The sequence below is a fragment of the Zalophus californianus genome, chromosome Y, assembly GCF_009762305.2.
Source record: "Zalophus californianus isolate mZalCal1 chromosome Y, mZalCal1.pri.v2, whole genome shotgun sequence".
In the NCBI taxonomy this organism is placed as follows: domain Eukaryota; kingdom Metazoa; phylum Chordata; class Mammalia; order Carnivora; family Otariidae; genus Zalophus; species Zalophus californianus.
In genome coordinates, this window is record NC_045613.1 from 988,670 (window position 1) to 1,012,533 (window position 23,864).

The window sequence follows — 23,864 nt, forward strand, 5'->3', positions numbered from 1 at the left end:
CCTAAATCAATTCTTCAAAGCTTGTTTCTTAGATTATAAACTAGTCCTCAGTCTCAAGACACATTCCACCTTTGATAAATGTTAAGAAACTTCACAGAATAAAAACCATGAACTAAATTTATGCACTCATTTCTTATTTTGGGATTTAATTATGTACATATTCTGGCATTGGAACTGGCTCAAGATGCAACACTTATGAGGTAAAATTATGGCAGAGTGAGATGAAACCATGTGGAACCCCCTTTATATTTCTTGTATTTATCATTTTGTAACTAGGTCAAAGTGTATTTTCTTTACATTCTCACTGCTGAAAAATCCTCAGGAAAAGAGCTATGCTTTACAAACTACTTAATGAATTTTTCCATTGAAGTTGTATTAAAGTTTAACTGTAGGTAGTGTTTAACTAGGCCCACTCTTAATTTTACCTTATTAATTGATAACTTCAAAATAAAATGTCCAAAAGAAGGGTTATAATCTAAATTCGTAGTAAAATATACACTGAAGTTGGTACATACAATAAAATATATCAATAACACAAAGTAAGGACAAAATATTCTCAACAACATATTATATTTCTCAGTGGTGGTTCCTTTCTTCCCCTTTTATAAAACCCAGCTAAGGCTTTAAGAAAGGCTTAGTTTAACAGAACTTACAATTAGTTTTTCATTTATACATTGTAATTTAATTGTTCATAAAGCCCAAAACTATGGGTTACAATGCATATTACTTTTGACAATAAATGACATATTTAACACAACCTATTCTGTATAATAAAAAATACTGTACTTATTTCACCATCAAAAGCTATCTTGAGAAATTTTCTATACACCTTAAGTAAAAAACTAAACTAATATGTCAATACTTCGAATGTGAAAGTAATTGGGTTACCTAGCACTAATTTTTGCAACTACTAATCTTACAAATTGAAAATTGCTTTTCAAACCCATGTTCTAAAAACTGCATTTTGGAAATGCTTTTTTTTTATGATGGTGGCAACATATAATGATGAAAAGAATACTTAAGTTATCAAACTTAGTATAAAAATACATATGACTACATAAATATGAAAATAGTCCCATTTCTTGACTTTAAGTGTAGACTTATACCTTTCTTAAATTACATAAAAAATCTTAGAAAACATCTAGTTAACTAGAATATACAGAAAGACTGAAAACAGACTAGCTGAAACAAGGCTTTATCAAAACCTATAATGATAAGGCAATTTATTCAAAACATTAACTAGAATAAAGTAGTCACAGTGGGAATGACTTGTTTCTATTATTTAACAGCAGATATTGTAGTCTTTAATTCCTAAATTCAATTACATCAAAAGAATAAAGTGTTAAAATTTCACTTAAAGTAATTCAGTTTCATCAGTTTTTAGAGAAATATAATACTTCAAAACAATGAAAATAAATCAGTGTATCTTAACAAACTAAATTCATAAATGAAGTTTTAGTCTTCTTAACAGGCGTTGGCCAAAACTGAAATTGTAGAATAATCCTCACAAACTCTGAGTTCAATTTAGATCTGTAGGTGAAAAAAGCATGAAATCCATGGAAAAAAATAGTTCTTACAATACAAAAAAAAGTCTATTACATAAATAAGGACCCCTTTACACTATCTGGAAAATACTTATATTCTTCTGAATGAAAAATTCTGTATGCTATTTTTCTCAATTCCTGTTGACTGCCAGTGTTTATGAACTCTCTGAGAATGTTGTATGTTATATAAGCTGTTCTTAATACAGTTTAGAATCACCTTCTTTCTTTTCATCCTAGTGATTACAGATCTTGTATTTTGCAAGTAGGAACAGACATGTGGCAGTATAAAGTACCTTAAAAATGGGAAACTGCAGTATTGAACCAAAATCTCCTTTATATATTCACAAATATACTGTAGTTCAGCTCTTACCTAGCCTTCAATCCCACTGCAGGTTTCAAAATAATCAAATGTCCTTAGTGTACAACACAACTGTTAAGTTTTGGCACATAAAATAATCATTTACTGTCAAAAAAATTAATTTAGTCATAAAAATCCTCTGGCTCAGGGTCCCCAAAGGAGGTACACGAAGAAAATACCAGAACAATATTTTTTCCTCATGCTTTTTCATTTCCTACCTCTGGGTATGCTTTAAAATGTACACATTTATAGAGTAGTACTTCATGTTTAAAAAATGCATATAAATGCATGGCAAAAAAAAAAGAAATCTGCTAAAAATCTACACTGGAGGTATGTAGTCAATATTTAACTTGTGGAGTGATCTAAATGATTTGAAAATATACTAAAAAATAACATGGATCTCTAAATGAATAAAAGGCCTGATGTGATATATCAAATATAGAAAAATGTAAATTGTCTAATTTTGGTGGTACGTAAGTGTTCACTTGACTTTAGAAACTCTCAACTTCTGTGAATGTCTGAAAATGCTCTTAATAAAAAGATTTGGAGATCCCTGTTCTAGATTAGTGACTACCAATGTGGCATGAGCATCAGCACTGCTTTTGGTGCTCAACTTTTAGACATTGTAAAGACTGGCTTTCTGTTTTTGAACAACTTTGCTACTTCCACTTTGTCAGAAACAAATACTCTACATATTTTTAAATTCTAAGTATCAAATCAAACACTAACTTGTGGCTTTCTGAACTACCTTTTTATTACAGAGGTATTTAAAAAAAAAAAAGCCTAAACCTGATAAAATGTAGGACATACCACCATCCGATTATTTCACATATAACATTCCAAGAAAAATCAAGATGAATTTTATTTAAATACAGTAACAGCAAAACAATGACACATTTATTACTTTTGTTACACTTACTGCTTTATTACTAAGAAAACAACCATTTCCCACAAAATAAAGTGATATCTGACAAAATAATGTAATCCTAATATATAACTTGACAACAGACCTCCATTTTGAAGTATATTGCAATTTCAATCATTGAGCAAGTTGGTTCAAACAAGATTCTTCTTTTAACCTACTAATATTTCATTGAGGAGAAGGCACATTCTCAAAACTGCTACCTTTCTTAATAGCTGTCTCTACAGACACTCTCACTTAAGCAAGTTTTCATTATGGAGTAACCCACTGTTAGAGCTAGTAATATTGCTCTTTGCAGAAAGAAATGTTTCAAAGGATTGTAAGGTTTCTCAAAGCATAAAGTATCTAACTAGAGGGTCTCTGAATGTTAATGAATATTCAAACTCATGCAGTGGTCTTAATATACTTAAAGTGTTCAGCATTCCTAGATTAAAGAAAGCTGGGGAAAAGACCTTGTTTCTTTGTAGATAATTCATAAGCAAAGCAAACAAAAAATACAAGGTTTTGTCTACTACGTACATCATCAATGTCTTCGTCATCATCTCCAATATCATCAAACTGGATTTCATCATCATCTCCAGGACCAAATGTATCTGTTTCATTGATTTTAGCTAAAAACATAATAAATATACTCATATATATATATGTATATATACATATATATATATTCAAAATATTAGATAAATTGACCACAAAAACAAGTCTGGTATAAAATACCGAACTACACAAAAACTCTCAGAAGTGACATTTCAATTCAACCAATGTTTCATTATAAGAAAAATGTTACTAACCTCTACAGAAAAACACACCAAAGTGAATTCACAATGAAATACCAAGTTCACTGCTAAGTCATTACAATGAAAAGTATATGTGTTATATTTTTATTTTGTTAAAAAATGTTGTGTAGGGGTGCCTGGGTGGCTCAGTCGTTAAGCGTCTGCCTTCAGCTCAGGTCATGATCCTAGGGTCCTGGGATAGAGTCCCCACATCGGGCTCCCTGCTCCTTGGGAACCTGCTTCTCCCTCTCCCACTCCCCCTGCTTGTGTTCCTCTCTAGCTGTCTCTCTCTCAAATAAATAAAATCTTTTAAAAAAATGTAGTGTAAATAAAACAGGCAGGTTCTAATTATACTTAGTAGCTATACATTTCCTAAGTATGCTTCAAAGACTTTAAAAATATGCTAACAACTTATCATGAGCATACATAGTGTTCCAAACAGAAGAAGAGCTAGGTTGCCAACTATTAGACTTACCTAATCAGCCAAAATGAGTTGGTCAAATCATGTTTATCCTCAATTAAGAAAAGTAAAATATGAAGTACTGGTCTGACTCTCACATATTTTAACACTTCTTTAAATGTCAACAATTTCATACGAAATTTCATGTTTATGTAAAAACCTTGTATTTTCATAATCAAATGTAATGCGGTAAGATACATGTAAAATAAAGTAGCTGCCAAGTGAAAAGTATGAGCTTAGGAAATAGTACACTTCTTCTTTGATGTTACGAAGGACTTATGTTAATATCCTCAAGTTTATTACAATGAAAATGCAATACTTTTGCCATTAGATAGAAATATCTATTAAAATATACACAACTCTACAGGAGACTATTACGCTAAGAGAAACTGACCATTATTTTCTACAATAATCAATACCAGTATCATAACTGTTTTCCTTGCTTAGCTGAAAACTAACAATTTCTTGAAAATCATTAAAAACACTGTAATAATGTATTCTTTTAACAGATACTACATAGAAGGGATTATAAAACTTTCCACCAAAAGAACATTTTTTTAGGAATAGAATTCTAGTTTATTATTGAAGTATTAATACTATAAGGTATCATAAAATATTAATATTCAGTATGACAAGCATACTAAAAACTAATTTTATAAGTACATAAACAATATATAAACGAGACAAGATTCTATCAAAATGGCTTCATCTAAACACCAACAAATAATATCGTAAGACAAGAAAATATAGTAACTTTGATATTACCATGTTCTGGAAGCTCGCCATATGCCTTCAGACTTCTAGCTTCATCAGCATTGTACTTTAAAATTACATCAGCTTTGTTATCCTTAGAAATAAACAAATAACTTTCAAATTGATAGGCCAAAGTATCAGTTGTCTCACAAATTACTTTTGAATTAACATATTAAGAAAAAGCTCACTTACTGTTCTGTTACAAATTCTCCTGTTTTTCTCCACCTACTCTCTACTTTCTTAAAGAAAAGAATTCTTGGGTTTAAACAAGTAGAAAGTTTACATGCCTGCCTAAATAATGATTTAACCTAAAAAAAATACTTACACTATTTACTTTAATAAAAGAAATAAAAGAAAAAAGCTAAGAAAAAAGTAAAGAAAAAAAAGATGTAATGGGATCCCTTTAAGGTTAAACACTGCAACTCAAAGCCAAAAATGGTATGTAACCCAAGAAAATTAACATACATTTCTATATTCAGTGGTTCTTAGAACAGTTTACCTATCAGAATCACTTGTAGAGCTTTGAAAAGATACCTATGAGTCCTGATGATTGACAGACCTGAGGTGATATCCAAAATTCTGTATTTAAAAAGCTCTTTGATTAAAAAAAAAAAAGGTTCTTTTGGTTGTTTCTGATGCAAATATCCCTGATAATTGTACTGCACTTTTTAAACATTCATACTTCAGCACTTTAAAGAATCTGATCATTTAGAGTTTGAGGACTTACAATTAACTAAAAAAGACCCTAAGAAAGGCAATTAAAATGATCACAGTACTGCAACTGCAGTGTGCTATAAACCAACACTTCACAAACTGCAAAGGGCACACAAAACACAGGAATTTTGTTAATGATATGAGACTGGGCTAGTATTCCACATTCCTAATATGCTGGCACATGGTGGTTATGTTGTTATAATATATGGATGATGCCAAATAGTAACATTACAAAATCATTCACAGAAGATTAAGATCAGAACAGCCAGTCACCCAAGACCTTGGGTATTACTTTCTCATTAGAGTATTAATCCTTTAAGAATTCTGGTTTCGTTGTCCATAAAATAAATTTTATTCTTTCACCACTTTTGAGGTTTATATGAAGTTAAAATAAGATAACGCACATAAAAATGATATATTTTTAACAAGCAATCAGTTTTTATTAGAGAATATTTAAAAAAAGAAAATCAATTTATGATCACATTCAGTCTATAAAAGTTGACCCCAAAAATGAATTCAGTAGGTATCAGGATACAAAATCAAAATACAAAGATCAGTGTGTCTCTACAAACTAGCAATAAAGTATCTGAGAAAATATACAAGAAAACAATCCCATTTACAATAGTATGAAAAACAAAATACTTAAGAATAATTTTAAGATTTTATTTTTAAGTAATCTCAACACCCAACATGAGGCTTAAGCTCACAATGCTGAGATCAAGACTCACATGCTCTACCAAGCAAGCCAGCCAAGTGACCCCTAAGAATACATTTAGCCAGGGGGGCAACATAATTCAATATCTGCAAATTAATCAATGTGATACACCACATTAATAACAGAAAGAATAAGAGCCATATCATCATTTCAACAGATGCAGAAAAAGCATGTGGCAAAGTACAGCATCCATTTTTGATAAAAACCTTCAACAAAGCAGATTTGGAGAGAACATACATCAGCATCACAAAAGCCACCCATGAAAGACCCACAACCAGTATCATCTCAATGGGGAAAAAACTGAAAGCTTTTCCTCTATGGTCAGGAACAAGACAGGGATGTCCACTCTCACCATTACTGCTTAACACAGTACTGGAAGTCCTAGCCTCAGGAATCAGACAAAAAGAAATAAAAGGTATCCAAGTCAGCAAGAAAGAAGCCAAATTTTCACTATTTGCAGATGACATGGTACTCTATGTACAAAACCCAAAAGCCTCCACCAAAACCCTAGGCTAGAACTGACACACAAATTCAGTGAAATGAGAGAATACAAAACCAATATAGAGAAGTCTGTTGCCTTTCTATATACCGATAATAACTCAGCAAGAAGAGAAATAAGGAATTGATCCCATTTACAACTACACCAAAACTCAATATAGCCAGCAATAAACCCAACCAAAGGGGTAAAAGATCTGTACTCAAAAACTATAAAACACTGATCAAAGAAAGTGAAGAGGACACAAAGAAATAGAAAGACAATTCCATGCTCATGGATGGCAAGAACAAATATTGGTCAAATGTCTATCCTACCAAAACGCATCTACACATATAATGCAATCTGTATTCAAATACCAACAGCATTTTTCACTAAGCTAGAACAAATGATTCTAAATTTGTGTGGAACCATAAAAGACTCCAAATAGCCAAAACACCTTGAAACAGAAGAGCAAAACTAAAGCTGGAGGCATCACGAATAGAACTGCGCAGCTATATTACAAAGTGGTGATCATCAAGACAGTATGCACTAAGCCAAAAGACTCCACCCCAAAACTGCTAGAACTCATACAGGAATTCAGTAAAGTGGCAGGATATAAAATCAAGGCACAGAAATCAGTGGCATTCCTATACACCAACACCAAGACAGAAGAGAAAGAAATTAAGGAGTCGATCCCATTTACAATTGCACCCAAAACCATAAGATACCTAGGAATAAATCTAAACAAAGAGGCAAAGGATCTGTACTCAGAAAACTATAAAATACTCATGAAAGAAATTGAGGAAGACACAAAGAAGTGGAAAAAGTTCCATGTTCGTGGATTGGAAGAACAAACATTGTGAAGATGTCAATGCTACCTAGAGCAATCTACACATTTCAATGCAATCCCCATCAAAATACCATCCACTTTTTTCAAAGAAATGGAACAAATAATCCGAAAATTTGTATGGAACCAGAAGAGACCCCGAATAGCCAGAGGAATGTTCAAAAAGAAAAGCAAAGCTGGCGGCATCACAATTCCGGACTTCAAGCTCTGTTACAAAGCTGTCATCATCAAGACAGTGTGGTACTGGCACAAAAACAGACACATAGATCAATGGAACAGAATAGAGAGCCCAGAAATGGACCCTCAACTCTATGATCAACTCATCTTCGACAAAGCAAGAAAGAATGTTCAATGGAAAAAAGACAGTCTCTTCAACAAATGGTGTTGAGAAAATTGGGACTGCCACATGCAGAAGAATGAAACTGGACCATTTCCTTACACCACACACAAAAATAGACTCCAAATGGTTGAAAGACCTCAATGTGAGACAGGAGTCCGTCAACATCCTAAAGGACAACACAGGCAGCAACCTCTTCGACCTCAGCTGCAGCTTCTTCCTAGAAACACTGCCAAAGGCAAGGGAAGCAAGGGCAAAAATGAACTATTGGGACCTTATAAAGATAAAAAACTAAAGAAACAGTCCACAAAACCAAAAGACAACTGACAGAATGGGAGAAGATATTTGCAAATGACGTATCAGATAAAGGGCTGGTATCCAAAATCTATAAAGAACTTCTCAAACTAAACACCCAAAGAACAAATGATCCAATCAAGAAATGGGCAGAAGACATGAACAGACATTTTTCCAAAGCCATCCAAATGGCCAACAGACATGAAAAAGTGCTCAACATCGTTTGGCATCAGAGAAATCCAAATCAAAACCTCAATGAGATATCACCTCACACGAGTCAGAATGGCTAAAATTAACAAGTCAGGAAATGACAGATGTTGGTGGGGAATGCGAAGAAAGGGGAACCCTCCTACACTGCTGGTGGGAATGCAAGCTGGTGCAACCACTCTGGAAAACAGTACGCAGGTTCTTCAAAAAGTTGAAAATAAAGCTACCATACGATCCAGCAACTGCACTACTGGGTATTTACCCAAAGATACAAATATAGGGATCTGAAGGGGTACATGCACCCCGATGTTTATAGCAGCAATGTCCACAATAGCCAAACTGTGTAAAGAGCCAAGATGTCCATCAACAGATGAATGGGTAAAGAAGATGTGGTATATACAATGGAATATTATGCAGCCATCAAAAAGAATGAAATCTTGCCATTTGCAACAACATGGATGGAACTAGAGGGTATTATGCTAAGCAAAGTAAGTCAATTAGAGAAAGACATGTATCATATGACCTCACTGATATGAGGAATTCTTAATCTCAGGAAACAAACTGAGGGTTGTGGAGTGGTAGGGGTGGGAGGGATGGTGTGGTTGGGTGATAGACATTGGGGAGGGTATGTGCCATGGTGAGCACTGTGAAGTATGCAAGGCTGTTGCATCACAGACCTGTACCTCTGAAGCAAATCATACATTATATGTTAAAAAAAAAAAGAAGAAGAAGATAGTAGGAGGGGAAGAATGAAGGGGGCGGAAATTGGAGGGGGAGACAAACCATGAGAGACTATGGACTCTGGAAAACAAACTGAGGATTCTAGAAGGGAGGGGGGTGGGTGGATGGGTTAGCCTGGTGATAGGTATTAAAGAGGGCATGGAGCACTGGGTGTTATATGCAAACAATGAATCATGGAACACTACATCAAAAATTAATGATGTAATGTATGGTGATTAACATAACATAATAATGAAAAAAAAAGAGTTCAATACTCCCCCTAAAGAAAAAAAAAAGACAGTATGGTACTGGCACAAAAACAGACACATGGATCAGTGGAACAGAATAGAGAGCCCAGAAATGGATCCTCAACTCTATGGTCAACTAATCTTCGACAAAGCAGGAAAGAATATCCAATGGAAAAAGGACAGTCTCTTCAACAAATGGTGTTTGGAAAATTGGATAGCCACATGAAAAAGAATGAAATCGGACCACTTTCTTACAACACACAGAAAAATACATTCAAAATTGATTAAAGAGTTAAATAGGAGACCTGAAGCCATAAAAATCCTAGAAAAAAGCATAGGCAGTAATGTCTCTGACATCAGCCATAGCAACTTCTTACTAGCTATGTTTCTTGATTCAAGGGAAACAAAAAGCAAAAATAAACTACCAGGACTACATAAAAATAAAAAGCTTCTGCACAGCACAGGAAATAATCAAAACTAAAAGGTCATCTTTGTAATGGGAAAAAGTATCTGTAAAGGACGTTCCTGATAAAGGGTTAGTATCCAAAATATATAAAGAACTTATAAATTATAAAAAATGCAAAAACAATCTATTTTAAAAATGGGTAGAAGATGGGGTGCCCCTGTGTCTCAGCTGATTAAGCATTTGACTTCAGTTCAGGTCATTTCAGGTTTGTAGGACTGAGCCTGGCGTGGGGTTCCCGGGTCAGCAGGGAGTCTGCTTCTCCCTCTCCCACTGCCGCTGCTTGTGCCCTCGGTCAAATAAATACATAAAAATAAAAAAAAAAGGGCACAAGATATAAACAGATATTTCTCCACAGAAGCCAACCAGATGACTAACACACACATGAAAAGATGCTCAACATCACTCACCATCAGAGAAATACAAATCAAAACCATGATGAGGTGCCAACTCACACCTGTTAGAATGGCTAAAATTAACAACTGCAGGAAACAAGGTGTTGGTGAGGATATGGAGAAAGAGGAACCCTCCTATACTGTTGGTGGGAATGCAAACTGGTGCAGCCCCTCTGGAAAACAGTATGGATGTTCCTCAAGAAGTTAAAAATAGAATTACCCTAGGACACGCAATTGCCCTACTAGTATTTTACCCAAAAATACTAATTCAAAGGGATACATGTACACCAATGTTTACAGCAGCATTATGTACAATAGCCAAACTATGGAAAGAGCCCAAGTGTCTATCAACTGATGAATGGATAAAGAATATATGGTATGTATACACAATGGAGTATTACTCAACCATCAAAAAAAATGAAATCTTGCCATTTGCAACAATGTGGGTGGAACTAGAGGGTATTATGCTAAGTGAAGTAAGTCCATCAGAGAAAGATAAATACCATATGATTTCACTCATATGTGGAATTTGAAAAACAAAATGAATGAGCAAAGGGAAACAGAGAGAGAGACAAAGAAATGGACTTTTAGCTCTAGAGAACAAACTTATGGTTACGAAGGGGAGGTTGGTGGAGTGACGGGTTAAGTAGGTGATGGGGATTAAGGAGTGCACTTGTTGTGATGAGCACCAGGTGTTGTATGAAGTGCTGAATCACCATACTGTATACATGAAATTAATACTACACTATATGTGAACTAACTGGAATTTAAATAAAAACTTTCAAAAATATTAAATTAAAAAAGATTTAAAAAAGGAACAAATTAACCAATGATGTACAAGAACAAACACTGAAATCTGTAAATTATTAATGAAAGGAATTGAAGTTACAAATAAATGGAAAGATATCCCATGTTCCTGAACTAGGATATTAATATTGTTCATGTTACTGTAGGTAATCTACAGATTCAATGTAATTCCTATTAAAATTCCAATGGCATTATTTTACACAGAAAAAAACCCTAAAATTTATATAAAATCACAAAGATTACAAGCAGCCACAGCAATCTTAAGAGCAAAGCTAGAGACATCATCCATCCTGATTTCAAACTGCACTACAAAGCAATAGTAATCAAGAGTATAGTTAGCATTAAAACAGACACAGAGATCAATAGAACAGAATTGAGGGCCCAGAAATAAATCTTATCATATCAAGTCAACTAATATTAGACAAGAGAACCAAGAATACTCAACTGGAAAAGGATAGGCTCTTTGATAAATGGCATTAGGAAATTCCTACACCACTAACAAAAATGAACTCACAACAGATCAAAGAAAAGACTAAACACAAGCCTGAAACTGTAAAACTAATGGATGAAAACACAGGGAAAAGCTCCTTAACACCAGTCTTGGCAATTATTTTTTTAGTGACAGCAAAAACACAAGCAACAAAAGTAAAAATAAACTATTGGGACTAAATCAAACTAAAAAGCTTCTGCAATGTAAAGGAAATATCCAACAAAAATGAAGAGGGAACCTACAGAATGGGAGAAAATATTTGCAAACCATTTATCTGATAAACACACAAAATAAAGAACTCTCAAGAGCAGAAAAATAAGTGACTTGTATTAAAAAGTAGGCAAAGAACTTGAATAGACATTTTCTCAAAGATATCCAAATGGTAACAAGTACATAAAAACGTACTCAACATCATGAAGATGCAAATCAAAACCACAATGAAATGTCACCTTGTACTTGTCAGAATGGCTTTTACCAAAAAGACAAAGAGATAACAAATGCAGGCAAAATAGAGAAAATAAAACTCTTGTGGGAATGAAATTGGTAGAGCTACCACTGAAAACAGTATGAAGGTTCCTCAAACAATTTAAAACAGAACTTCCATATGATCCAGGAATTCCACCTCTAGGTATATATATCCAAAGGAAATAAAAAACAGATCTCAAAAGAATTATGTGCACCCCATGTATACCAAAGCCAAGACACAAAGCAATCTAAGCGTCCAACAACAGATGAATGGATAAAGATGTCACGCACAAACATACACCCAGAAGAAAATTATTCAGCCATGAGAAAGAAGGAAATCTTTGTCATTTGTAACATGGATGAACCCTGAGGGCATTACGCTAAGTGAAATCAGAGAAATACTTTATGATCTTACTTAAATGTAGAATCCAAAAAAGCATAGACACAGAGTAGAGGGGTAGTTGCCAGGTGAAATTAGGAGATACTGGTCAAAGGATACAAACTTCCAGTTACAAATGACTCAGTTCTGGTCATCGAATCTACAGCGTGTAACAGCATGTTGACTAATTAAACTAAATATAATAACATGTATTTAAATATTTTTAGAAAACAGAACTTAAATTTTCTAACCACAAAAAAATTGTAAATGCTATAGTGGGAATCATTTTGCAATATATAAATGTATCAAGTTGTCACACTGTACACCTTAAACCTGCCCAATGTTATATGTCAATTATATCCTAATAAAGCTTGGGGAGAGGAGCAGGGAGACAGATGCAAAGGACAAAGACACTGGCAGGAATGGTGGAAACCAGAAACACGGTAGATCAGATCAACGAAACTAGCAACCGGTTCTTTGAAAGAATCAATAAGATCGATAAACTATTGGCCAGACTTATCCAAAAGAAAAGAAAAAGGACCCAAATTAATAAAATTATTAATGAAAGGGGAGAGATCATGATTAACACCAAGGAAATAGAAACATTCGAAATTATCATCGACAACAATATGCCAATAAATGGAGCACTCTGGATGAAATGGATGCCTTCCAGGAAACATATAAATTGCCAAGTCTGTAACAGGAAGAAACTGACAACCTGAATAGGACAATAACTAGCAACGAGATTGAAGCAGTGATCAAAAACCTCCCAAAAAACACGAGTCCAGGGCCTGATGGATTCCCTGGGGAATTCTACCAAACATTCAAAGAAGAAATAATACCTATTCTCCTGAAGCTGTTTCAAAACATAGAACCAGAAGGAAAGCTTCCAGACTTATTATATGAGGCCAGCATTATCTTAATCCCCAAACCAGTCAAAGACCCCAACAAAAAGTAGAATTTCAGACTGATATCCCTGAATATGGATTCCAAAATCTTCAACAAAATCCTAGCTAATAGGATCCAACAATACATTAAAAGGATCATCCACTATGACCAAGGGTCATCCACTATGACCAAGTGAGATTTATCCCTGGGATGCAAGTGTGGTTCAACATTTGCAAATCAATGTGATAGGACACATTAATAAGAGGAGAGAGAAGAACCATATGGTCCTCTCAATTGATGCAGAAAAAGCATTTGAGAAAATACAACATCCTTTCCTGATTAAAACTCTTCAGAATATAGGGATAGAGGGAACATTCCTCAAGTTCATAAAATACATCTATGAAAAACCCAAGCAAATATCATCCACAACAGGGAAAAGCTGAGAGCCTTTCTCTTAAGGTCAGGAACATGTCAAGGATGCCAGTCTCGCCACTATTGTTCAACATAGTACTAGAAGTCCTGGCAACAGCAATCAGACAACAAAAAGAAATAAAAAGTATGCAAATTGGGAAAGAAATCAAACTCTCTTTTCGCAGATGACATGACACTTTATGTGGGAAACCCAAAAGACTCCACACCCAAATTATTAGAACTCATACAGAAATTCAGTAATGTGGCAGGGTACAAAATCAATGCACAGAAATCAGTTGCTTTCTTATACACTAACAATGCAACTGTAGAAAGAGAAATTAGAGAAACATTTCCATTTACAATAGCTCCAAAAAACCATAAGATACCTTGGAATAAACCTAACCGAAGAGGTAAAGGATCTATACTCTAAGAACTACAGACCACTCATGAAAGAAACTGAAGACACAAAAAGATGGACAAACATTCCATGCGCATGGATCGGAAGAATAAACATTGTTAAAATGTCTATGCTACCCAGAGCAATCTATACCTTCAATGCCATCCCGATCAAAATTCCAATGACATTTTTCAAAGTGCTGGAACAAACAATCCTAAAATTTGCATGAAATCAGAAAAACCCCGAATCGCCAAGGAAATGTTGAAAAAGAAAAACAAAGCTGCAGCCATCATGTTGCCCGATTTCAAGCTATATTACAAAGCAGTGATCACCAAGACAGCATGGTACTGGCACAAAAAGAGACATATAGACCAATGGAACCGAACAGAGAATCCAGATATGGACCATCGGCTCTATGGTCAAATAATCTTCCACAAAGCAGGAAAAAATATGCAATGGAAAAAAGTCTCTTCAATAAATGGTGCTGGGAAAATTGGACAGCAGCAGGCAGGAGAATGGAACTCAACCATTCTCTAACATCATACGCAAAGATAAACTCAAAATGGATGAAAGACCTCAATGTGAGACAGGAATCCATCAAAATCTTGGAGAAGAACATAGGCAATAGCCTCTTTGACATCACCCACAGCAACTTCTTTCAAGATACATCTCCAAAAACTAGTGAAACTAAAGCAAAATTGAACTTCTGGGACTTCATCAAGATAAAAAGCTTCTGCACAGCAAAGGAAACAGTCAACAAAACAAAGAGTCAACCCACAGAATGGGAGAAGATATTGCAAATGACACTACAGATAAAGGGATGGTATCCAAGATCTATAAAGAACTCAAATGCAACATCCAAAAAACAAATAATCAAATAAAAAGTGAGCAGAAGACATGAACAGACACTTCTCTGAAGAAGACATACAAATGGCTAACAAACATGAAAAAATGTTCATCATCATTAGCCATCAGGGAAATTCAAATCAAAACGACACAGAGATACCACCTTACACCAGTTAGAATGGCAAAAATGGACCGGGAAAGAAACAACAAATGTTGGAGAGGTTGTGGAGAAAGGGGAACCCTCTTACACTGCTGGTGGGAATGCAAGTTGGTACAGCCACTTTGGATAACAGTGTGGAGGTTCCTCAAAAATTTAAAATAGAGCTACCCTATGACCCAGCACTTGCACTCCTGGGTATTTACCCCAAAAACACAGATGTAGTGAAAAGAAGGGCCATATGCACCCCAATGTTCATAGCAGCAATGTCCGCAATAGCCGAACCGTGGAAAGAGCCGAGATGCCCTTCAACAGAAGAATCGATAAAGAAGATGTGGTCCATAGATACAATAGAATATTACTCAGCCATCAGAAAGGATGAATACCCAACTTTTACATCAACATGGAGGGGACTGGAGGAGATGATGCTAAGTGAAATAAGTCAAGCAGAGAAAGTCAATTATCTTACGGTTTCACTTATTTGTGGAACAAAAGGAACAGCATGGAGGACATTAGGAGAAGGAAGGGAGAAATGAAGGGGGTAAATCGGAGGAAGAGATGAACCATGAGAGACTATGGACTCTGAGAAACAAACTGAGGGTTTTAGAGGAGAGAGGGGTGGGGGGATGGGTTAGCCCAGTGATGGGTATTAAGGAGGGCATGTACTACATGGAGCATGGGTGTTATACGAAAACAATGGATTGTGGATCCATTGTTTTGGATGGATCCATCTTTTGGATCTTTTGGATGTTTTGATGGACCACATCAAAAACTAATGATGTATTGTATGGTGACTAATGTAACATAATTAAAAAAAAAAAACAGCTAAAAACAGCAATACTTCTGCTCACAATTTGAATAAATATATAGTTATGACTTCCAATAGGTAGAAAGCTCATGGATTACAGAGTCAGTGTATAATCTGAAGGATGACATTATAGAGAATAAATATTATGTTCTTTCCTAAGTGCTTATATCAAATTTATACCACATATATACAAGTTTGCACTGTAACTACTGAGTTCATGTCCTTTCCTTCCACAATGTTACTGTAAACCTTTTGGAGAATAAAGGTTTAACTTATTCACCTGCTTACCCCCAAATAGGATTTCATAGACATGGATGTCAAGACCTTAAGTTTAAAAATAAAAAACAGTAATTGATGATGAGACCCCAATATAACATTATTAATTTTTTGTTTTGATAAGAACCCTAATAAAAATCACCTTCTTATAGACTATCACTCTCATTTCAGAAAAAGTAATTTAAAAAATATTTTTAAAAAAGAAAATTAAAAAACTTACAATTAACTTCGTAAGAAAAACCATTCAACACCTGCATATCTTCTCATTTCACCACAGAAGAATGAAGATGTCAGTCCACATCAATATTTCACTGACTGAGGGGCGCCTGGGTAGCTCCGTTGGTTAAGTGTCTGCCTTTGGCCAGATCATGATCCCAGGGTCCTGGGACTGAACCCTGAGTTGGCCTCCCTACTCAGTGGAGAGGCTGCTTCTCCTCTCCCTGCTTCATGCTCTCTTGCTCTCTCTCTCAAATGAACAAACAAAATCTTTAAAAAAAATATATTTCACAGACTGACATTTGGGAACCATAATCCTTGGAATACCTAGCATAATGCCCAGAATATAACTGGTCTTTAAATGAATGAGAACACACTAATCTTTGGTATTTTTCTAAACTTTTAAAAGTGTATGTACTGCATATTATATTTAAAAGAAAAATTATACATAAAGAACAATACTGAATCAGCCAGTCTTCTCATAACATACACGTATCATTAACCTCTGTGGGAATGATTCTGAATTATGAAAATACTATAGTCTTGAACACAACCGGCTCTTAATATATTTTGAAAATAGAATGGTGAGAAGGCATAAATGCCTCGAACCAATCAAACATGTCTATATTGTATTTTCTAAGCATTAATGACTTATTAATACAAGAACACAATGTAACTTTAAGTGTATTTGTTACCTGGTAGTCTCGAAGACCAACCAATATAATGTCGGAGGTATTTATCCAAACCTATAAAAAGAAAATTTACTGCATACTATATTTAATCAAAAAACAAGTAAAAGAAAAAAAAAAAAAAAAGAATGTTAAACCATTCTTCCCACAAAAAAATTCACTCAGTGTGGAAAAAAGTTTCTATGAATTAGGGAAAAATAACGACATATATATACTAACTTCATGTGTGTATGTCTACATAAACATATATATAGAAGCAAAATTAGTCCAGTTATACGTAGTTTTAGCATACTAGGAAAAAAACTATACTACATAGTTGAGTTAGTTTCAAATTTTCTAATTTAGGATGTTAAAATAATAATAATTTTAAGTAGTCAGTTTAAAAATCACTAAAGAAGGATCATTTGTGTCATGGACAGTAGAGGTTTTTAATCACAATCCACTCAAATGATATTCAATTATTCAAAATATAGGAAAATCAGCCACCTACATTAACAGCCACTCTGTTACCAGTCTACAAAAATATAGGCTCTAAACCCACCATTTATTTGGAAAACATACTAACAGAAGAAAAAATTTTTTTAAGATGAACCATGAGAGACGATGGACTCTGAAAAACAAACTGAGGGTTCGAGAGGGGGATGGGTTAGCCTGGTGATGGATATTAAAGAGGGCACATTCTGCGTGGAGCCCTGGGTGTTATGCACAAACAATGAATCATGGAACACTACATCAAAAACTAATGAGGTAATGTATGGTGATTAACATAACAATAATAAAAAAGAAGAAAAATTTTAATTATAAAATCAGAGATGAAGGAACTTTTAACCAACATGACTAATAAATCTGTCTGAACCACTCTGATGAGGAATTAAATACTATTACTTAACATAATCCAATTTCAAATTTCCCTAACACACTTTTCACAAACCAAAATCTAGTCAAGGAACATGCACTATAATTAGCAGTCTCTTTAGTCTTTTTTAATGTTAATTCTCTAGCTTTTTTCTTTCTTTCCCGACATAACATATTTTTAAACATACAGGCCATTTGTTTTGTAGACTGGATTTGTCTATTTCCTCAATATTATAAACAGAGTAAACATTTGTGGCAGAAATATAATATTGATGAAACAGGTAATTCTTTGTAAATATAATATTCTATTATATAAATTACCATCAAAATTTTTATTTTTCTTAATTACAATGTCATCTAAAAAACTATTCTTTGAAATCTTGGGGAACTTACAAAAATAAGTTGCTTGGCCCTTATGTACCTAAAGTAGAGCGATTTTTTTAAAAAAGCAAATTTTGTATGAAAGTGAAACAAATCTCCATACCTACCTTTTTTCTCAATTTTCCTCTGATATGACATAATCTCTTTACACCATCAAAACACATAGCTTCTAATCGTCCATTTCCCAACATTTTAATTACCTGAGCATACTCTGAGGGGTTGAGGGGGAAGAATATGAAATACCGTTCAATATTTGTTAAAAGATAACAACTGAAATTAGCATACAATTAATAGCCTCATTCTTACTGCTAAATTTAGATCAAACCATGATTTTTTTAAATAGGGATAAGGCTTCATCAACAAAAAAAGCTTAAATATTCTGCCAAGAAAGCGTTCTTTCACAGTGATATCCTAATATATCAAAAATATATTACTCTAAAGTATCTAATATATTCTAATTACACTCCAGCAAACTAGAGAACTCATTTGTCAAGCAATTTCTATAGCCTCTTCCAGCTATACTTATTTACTTTATCACCTATTTTTAGAGTAAGTAAAAGCCTACAGAAGAATTTGTCTAAGGTCACAAATGCCATTTCCATGACATGCTATCTCTGTTAATACAAACATTTTAATTATCTACCCATTTTGAGTAAATCAGTTCACTTTTATCTTCATGACTGAATGCTCTACCTTTAGACATCAAATTTGCTCACTCTAAAAGGTAAACTGTAATCCTGGCTTATCAATTTCTCACATTTGGCTAGAAGCGCAATCTTGGTTCCTTTCCTTCAGAAACTTTAATAGTAAAAAAAGGAGTAATGATTAATAAACCTTTATTTACTTGAAGTTCTTTAACAAGAATAATCTTCCAAGACAAAATGCTAAATGTTTAAAATATTTCCAAAAGTAAGCTTCTTAAGGAAGCCACCTTATTCTACTGCTACTAGAAAATGTTGGTAAGATACGAGCATTGGTCACATGGAGCAGTCTCTTCTAGACTTAAACAACAAAAGCAGAAGTGAGAGTGAGGAGAAGGAAACATAATTACTACAAAGTCTTCACATGACTAAAGTTTATACTAAGAACTAACCCTAAGGAGAGCCTGCACTAATTTATAATTATACAGAAAGATAAACTGGAATACATTGTTGGGGTTTACCCAATGAGCTTCCACTTCTTCAACACGGGAAAAATAAGAGCAAAGAAGAAAACATGAAAAAAATTAGAAAACTGGCTTGAAAATAAACTTTTAATGGAAGTGAGAAAGACAAAGGTTAAGTAACTGTCATTACACAGAAAACATGTTTTATATACATACAATAAAAATGCTGACTTTCTAGGGGCTTGCATGTATATCATGACTACAAGGTTTCACTATAAGGCACTGGAAATTACTGACAACTGAAGAAAGGTGAATATATATTATAACAGTAAATCAGAACCATCCAACAGAACTTTTCTCTGTTGATGGTAACATATATATAAACTGAATAATATGGTAATTCAGAATTTGAATTTCACTTCATTTAAATAGCCACATATAGTCAGTAGCTAATACAGTGGACAGCACTACACAGTACTAGGAAACACATTAATTTTTTGGTTTTGTTTCTATTGATTATAACCCCGTTGTACTTTTCATCTTCGTGACTTATTTTATAAGTGGAAGTGTGTTTTATTAACAGCATGTTAAATTTCTTGTAATAATTCTATAAATTTGAAAGAAAAAGCCCTTGTTCTTAGTAGATAATGTTGAGGTATTATCTCAAACTGAAGTCTCTAACTATGGAATTAGATGTCTGTAAAAAAGTTTAAAACTTTAGGAAAAAGATGTAAACACATATGGAAAGTATAAAAAGAAAATGTTAAAAACTAGAGAATGTAGGTAAAGAATAGATGGGAGTCTGTTATACCCATATCCAATTTTTCTGAAGAGTTTAAATTTTTTAAATGGGGAAAAATAACTTCCAGTCTTTTTTTTTAAACTCATTTTCTGAATCTTTGGCCTTCCTTAATCCAATAGGTTTAATCAATAAATCATTTTTATTACATTTTATGATTATGTGTTAGCATTACTGGAGAATGGAGGGCCCAAAAGTTAGGATATATTCCTCAAAAATATCCATGGTTTACTGAATAAAGTATGGTTTTTAATGATGCTATTCTGGGCTCAGTTTGCTCTAAACCATAGAATTCTTTCAGTTTTAACTTGCTCTTCTTCACAAAACAATTAAAACTATACTTACAGAAATGCCAGCAATTAATCCTCTTTCCAGAACTAGTATAGAATTGGTTATTTAATAAACTCTGGAGAAGTGGGGTAAGGGATTATAAATGAGGAAGAGCAAAATGCTCAGGATTATGACTAAGATCCTTTTTCAGATTAAACAATGAAATTCACATCAGTTAAAAAAAGATGTTAGTAAATTAAAAAATTTTACCTTGTCCATCCTCTTTAAACACCAATTCTCTTTTTTCAGATTCATTTTCATTCTTACCCCTACGCCTGTTTTTACCTCCTTTACCTAGTGATTTAAGAAATAAAAAATTAAATGTAATGGTCTATATTTTATACAGTAAATTATGAAACAAGATAAAATAAGGCTTATAAATTTTATAAAATCAGTTAGAGAAAAATATTATCATTTAAATAGCACTAGAACACTAACAGAATTCTAAGATTTTTAAAAATTTATATAATTTGGTTATCTAATTGGTTATACTTACAATTTTTCAATGGTTCACTTCTGGTCATTTACTAGGTTAGCATATTATAAACCCACACCCTTCTTTGACATTTGTTTTTGGATTTTTCCTGACATAAAAGTACACAGAAGAAAAATTTCATTATTAGAGATGACTATTAGTATTTTATTGTCTTTGCTTTCCAAATAAAAATAGGATTGCAAACATTCTCTTCTATAACCTATCTTAATCATAGTTCAATAAATTATCCCTTTCATATCAATAATCACAAACTTAGAGAACATTTTAATGTATGGTTATTCCTTATTTTGATAATTTCTGTTTCAATTATTAAATTATGTTAAATGGAAGATTATCCTACAAATTCCACAGGATAAATGTATGCATTTCCTTAGTCTGCTTATGAACTGTACTAATTTACATTTGCATTAGCAAACAGGAGTATTATGTAAAATGTTAAAAATTTAAAACAACAGTTAACTTATATTTTTCAATTTTTGCTTTTAAGTTGAATGTATTTGAATACAGTATTAACTTTCTTTCTTTTAGGCTTCCTATTAAATGGTGTATATAATAGCGTTTTTTTTTTAAGATTTTATTTATTTATTTGAGAGAGAGAGAATGAGAGATAGAGAGCACGAGAGGGAAGAGGGTCAGAGGGAGAAGCAGACTCCCTGCTGAGCAGGGAGCCTGATATGGGACTGGATCCCAGGACCCTGGGATCATGACCTGAGCCGAAGGCAGTCGCTTAACCAACTGAGCCACCCAGGCGCCCTATATCATAGCGTTTTATTCCCTTTCCGTAACCTAAACCACAAGACCAGTCATTTCCAATAGTATGGAGAAAGGCTGTAAGTAGTTGTAATAAAGGACCCATGGGAATAGTGTGAAACAAAAATTCACTTTCCAAATAGAATTTAAAAATGTCTACTTAACCACTGTGTAAATATGAATCTTCTTCAACGCACCCCTGCCCTGTTAGGGCAGTCTGCCATTGTTCTGTTATATAGTAAAAGGTAGGTGGTCCTGAACAATTTCTTAATTCATGTGGCTTTACTATGTTATGCATTCTTTACGGCAACAAAAGCAATTTCCTAGAAAAGGAAAAATGTTGTGTACCTCAAATGTCGTGGTTAGTACTCCCACTTGACAGTTCAAGGTATACTTATTAAACCTGATAATTTGTGAACTGTTTGTCTCAGAATAGGGGAGATAGAAACCTTTACTTTCAGTATATGTTATAGGAAACGAAGCCTGAAAACTTTGGTAAATATGTAAAATGTCTTCTGGAAAAGAATGTTAAAACTGTGAAGGGCTGGATAAAGTCAATCAACCACACACGAAGCCATGTGCGTATCAAGATTTCATCTACTGATTATAAGGAAGAGACAGCAAGAGACAGTATCTTCAACAATAATGAACTGTCCGGGCGCGTGGGTGGTTCAGTCGTCAAGCGTCTGCCTTCGGCTCAGGTCATGACCCCAGGGTCCTAGGATCGAACCCCGCATCCGGCTCCCAGCTCAGCGGGAAGCCTGCTTCTCCCTCTCCCACTCCCCCTGCTTGTGTTCCCTCTCTCACTGTGTCTCTGTCAAATAAATCTTAAAAAAAAAAAAAAAACAATAATGAACTGTCCTTAGAGAAAGATTACATCTGATGGTCCTAAAAGCAGGAAACACCCTTTAAAGTTAAGAACCGCTCAAAAACAGTGCGAGGAGGTACAGAAGTGCCACGCTTAGAAAACTGGCCGCCTCAAGCTCTCCCCTTACAGTTCCATAAAAGGCCCGGGTCAGACTGGCGTGAATCGGGAGAAAAGGTCTACATTCTCCCGAAGGAGATCCTACAAAGATGGCGTCAGCTCCGCCCCAATGTGACCAAACTGGAAGACAGGAGTAACGGAAGAATAGTCACTGGGGCCTGGTCTCAGGTCTGCGCCGAAAGCTGAGCGGCGGAGAACCGTGGTTTGGCTAGCCGCTCATTACCTTTATTCTTTGGCATGGTAGTGACTGCTACCTCCCAGCGCTTTCGACTTCTTTCCCGTGGAGGCGGCGCAGCAGCTATTCCTCGGAGGAGTGTAAGTGACGAAGTAATTGCAGCCAGAGTATGACTGACAGTAATCTGAACCAAGCTCCACAAAGTCGCCCAGGAAGTGCGGTGCGCGGAAAGGAAACGGCTTTTGGGCCGCTGACGTCACTTTTCCGTGCCAGACTAGATCTGCGCTCCCGCCGTACTGTTTCTACTGCGCATGTGCAGTCCACTGACTGTTCTTGGAAGAGAGAAGCGCTCCGACAGTTCAAAACAAAGGGTAAAAGTTCTGCGAAGGCAGGCACAGTGAGCTGAAAAGAAGCGGAATCAAGGATGGAGAACCATAAGTCCTAGTTAAAGAAGCTTTAAAGAAAGCCCCACTGCTAGTTGAATCCAGAAGTCTGCTGCTTTGTCGTGTTTCCCAGTTTCACAAGTTATTGACACGTTAACTTTTTTAAAAAAGATTTTATTTATTTGACACAGAGAGAGAGAGAGAGTGCGCCAGAGAGACAAGTGGGGGAAACAGCAGAGGGAGACGGAGAAGCAGACCCTCCGCTGAGCAAGGAGCCTGACGGGGGACCTGATCCCAGGACCCTGAGATCAAGACCTGAGCCAAAGGCAGGTGCTTAACCAACTGTTAACTAACCACCCAGGTGCCCCTTGACACATTAACTCTTTTACCTCTTACCTAAATTTTAACATATCATATTCCCATGCTCAGCTACTTCATAGTACTTGGGAAAGGCAAGAGAAAATTTGTACAATATTCTTGTTACTACTTGTTCTCTTTGTACATTTAAAATTGAGGTATAATTGTACAGTAACATTGTGTAAGTTTAA

General features: G+C 34.7%; 1 protein-coding gene across 2 annotated transcripts; it reads right to left on the bottom strand.

Annotated features, from left to right (window-relative positions):
* Positions 1-553: 553 nt before the first annotated feature.
* LOC118356624 (eukaryotic translation initiation factor 1A, X-chromosomal) lies at positions 554-23,131 on the bottom strand. Of its 2 annotated transcripts, XM_035725914.1 has the most exons (7): positions 22,982-23,131; positions 20,738-20,821; positions 18,401-18,504; positions 17,064-17,114; positions 4,826-4,907; positions 3,344-3,435; positions 554-1,530 (listed from the first exon to the last, which is right to left on the bottom strand). In XM_035725914.1, the coding sequence occupies exons 1-7, from the start codon at positions 22,995-22,997 to the stop codon at positions 1,525-1,527; spliced, it is 435 nt and encodes a 144-aa protein (XP_035581807.1). In that variant the 5' UTR covers positions 22,998-23,131; the 3' UTR covers positions 554-1,524. The 2 variants fall into 2 exon arrangements, with proteins under 2 accessions (XP_035581807.1, XP_035581808.1); XM_035725915.1 differs by lacking the exon at positions 17,064-17,114.
* Between the last annotated feature and the right edge of the window lie 733 nt (positions 23,132-23,864).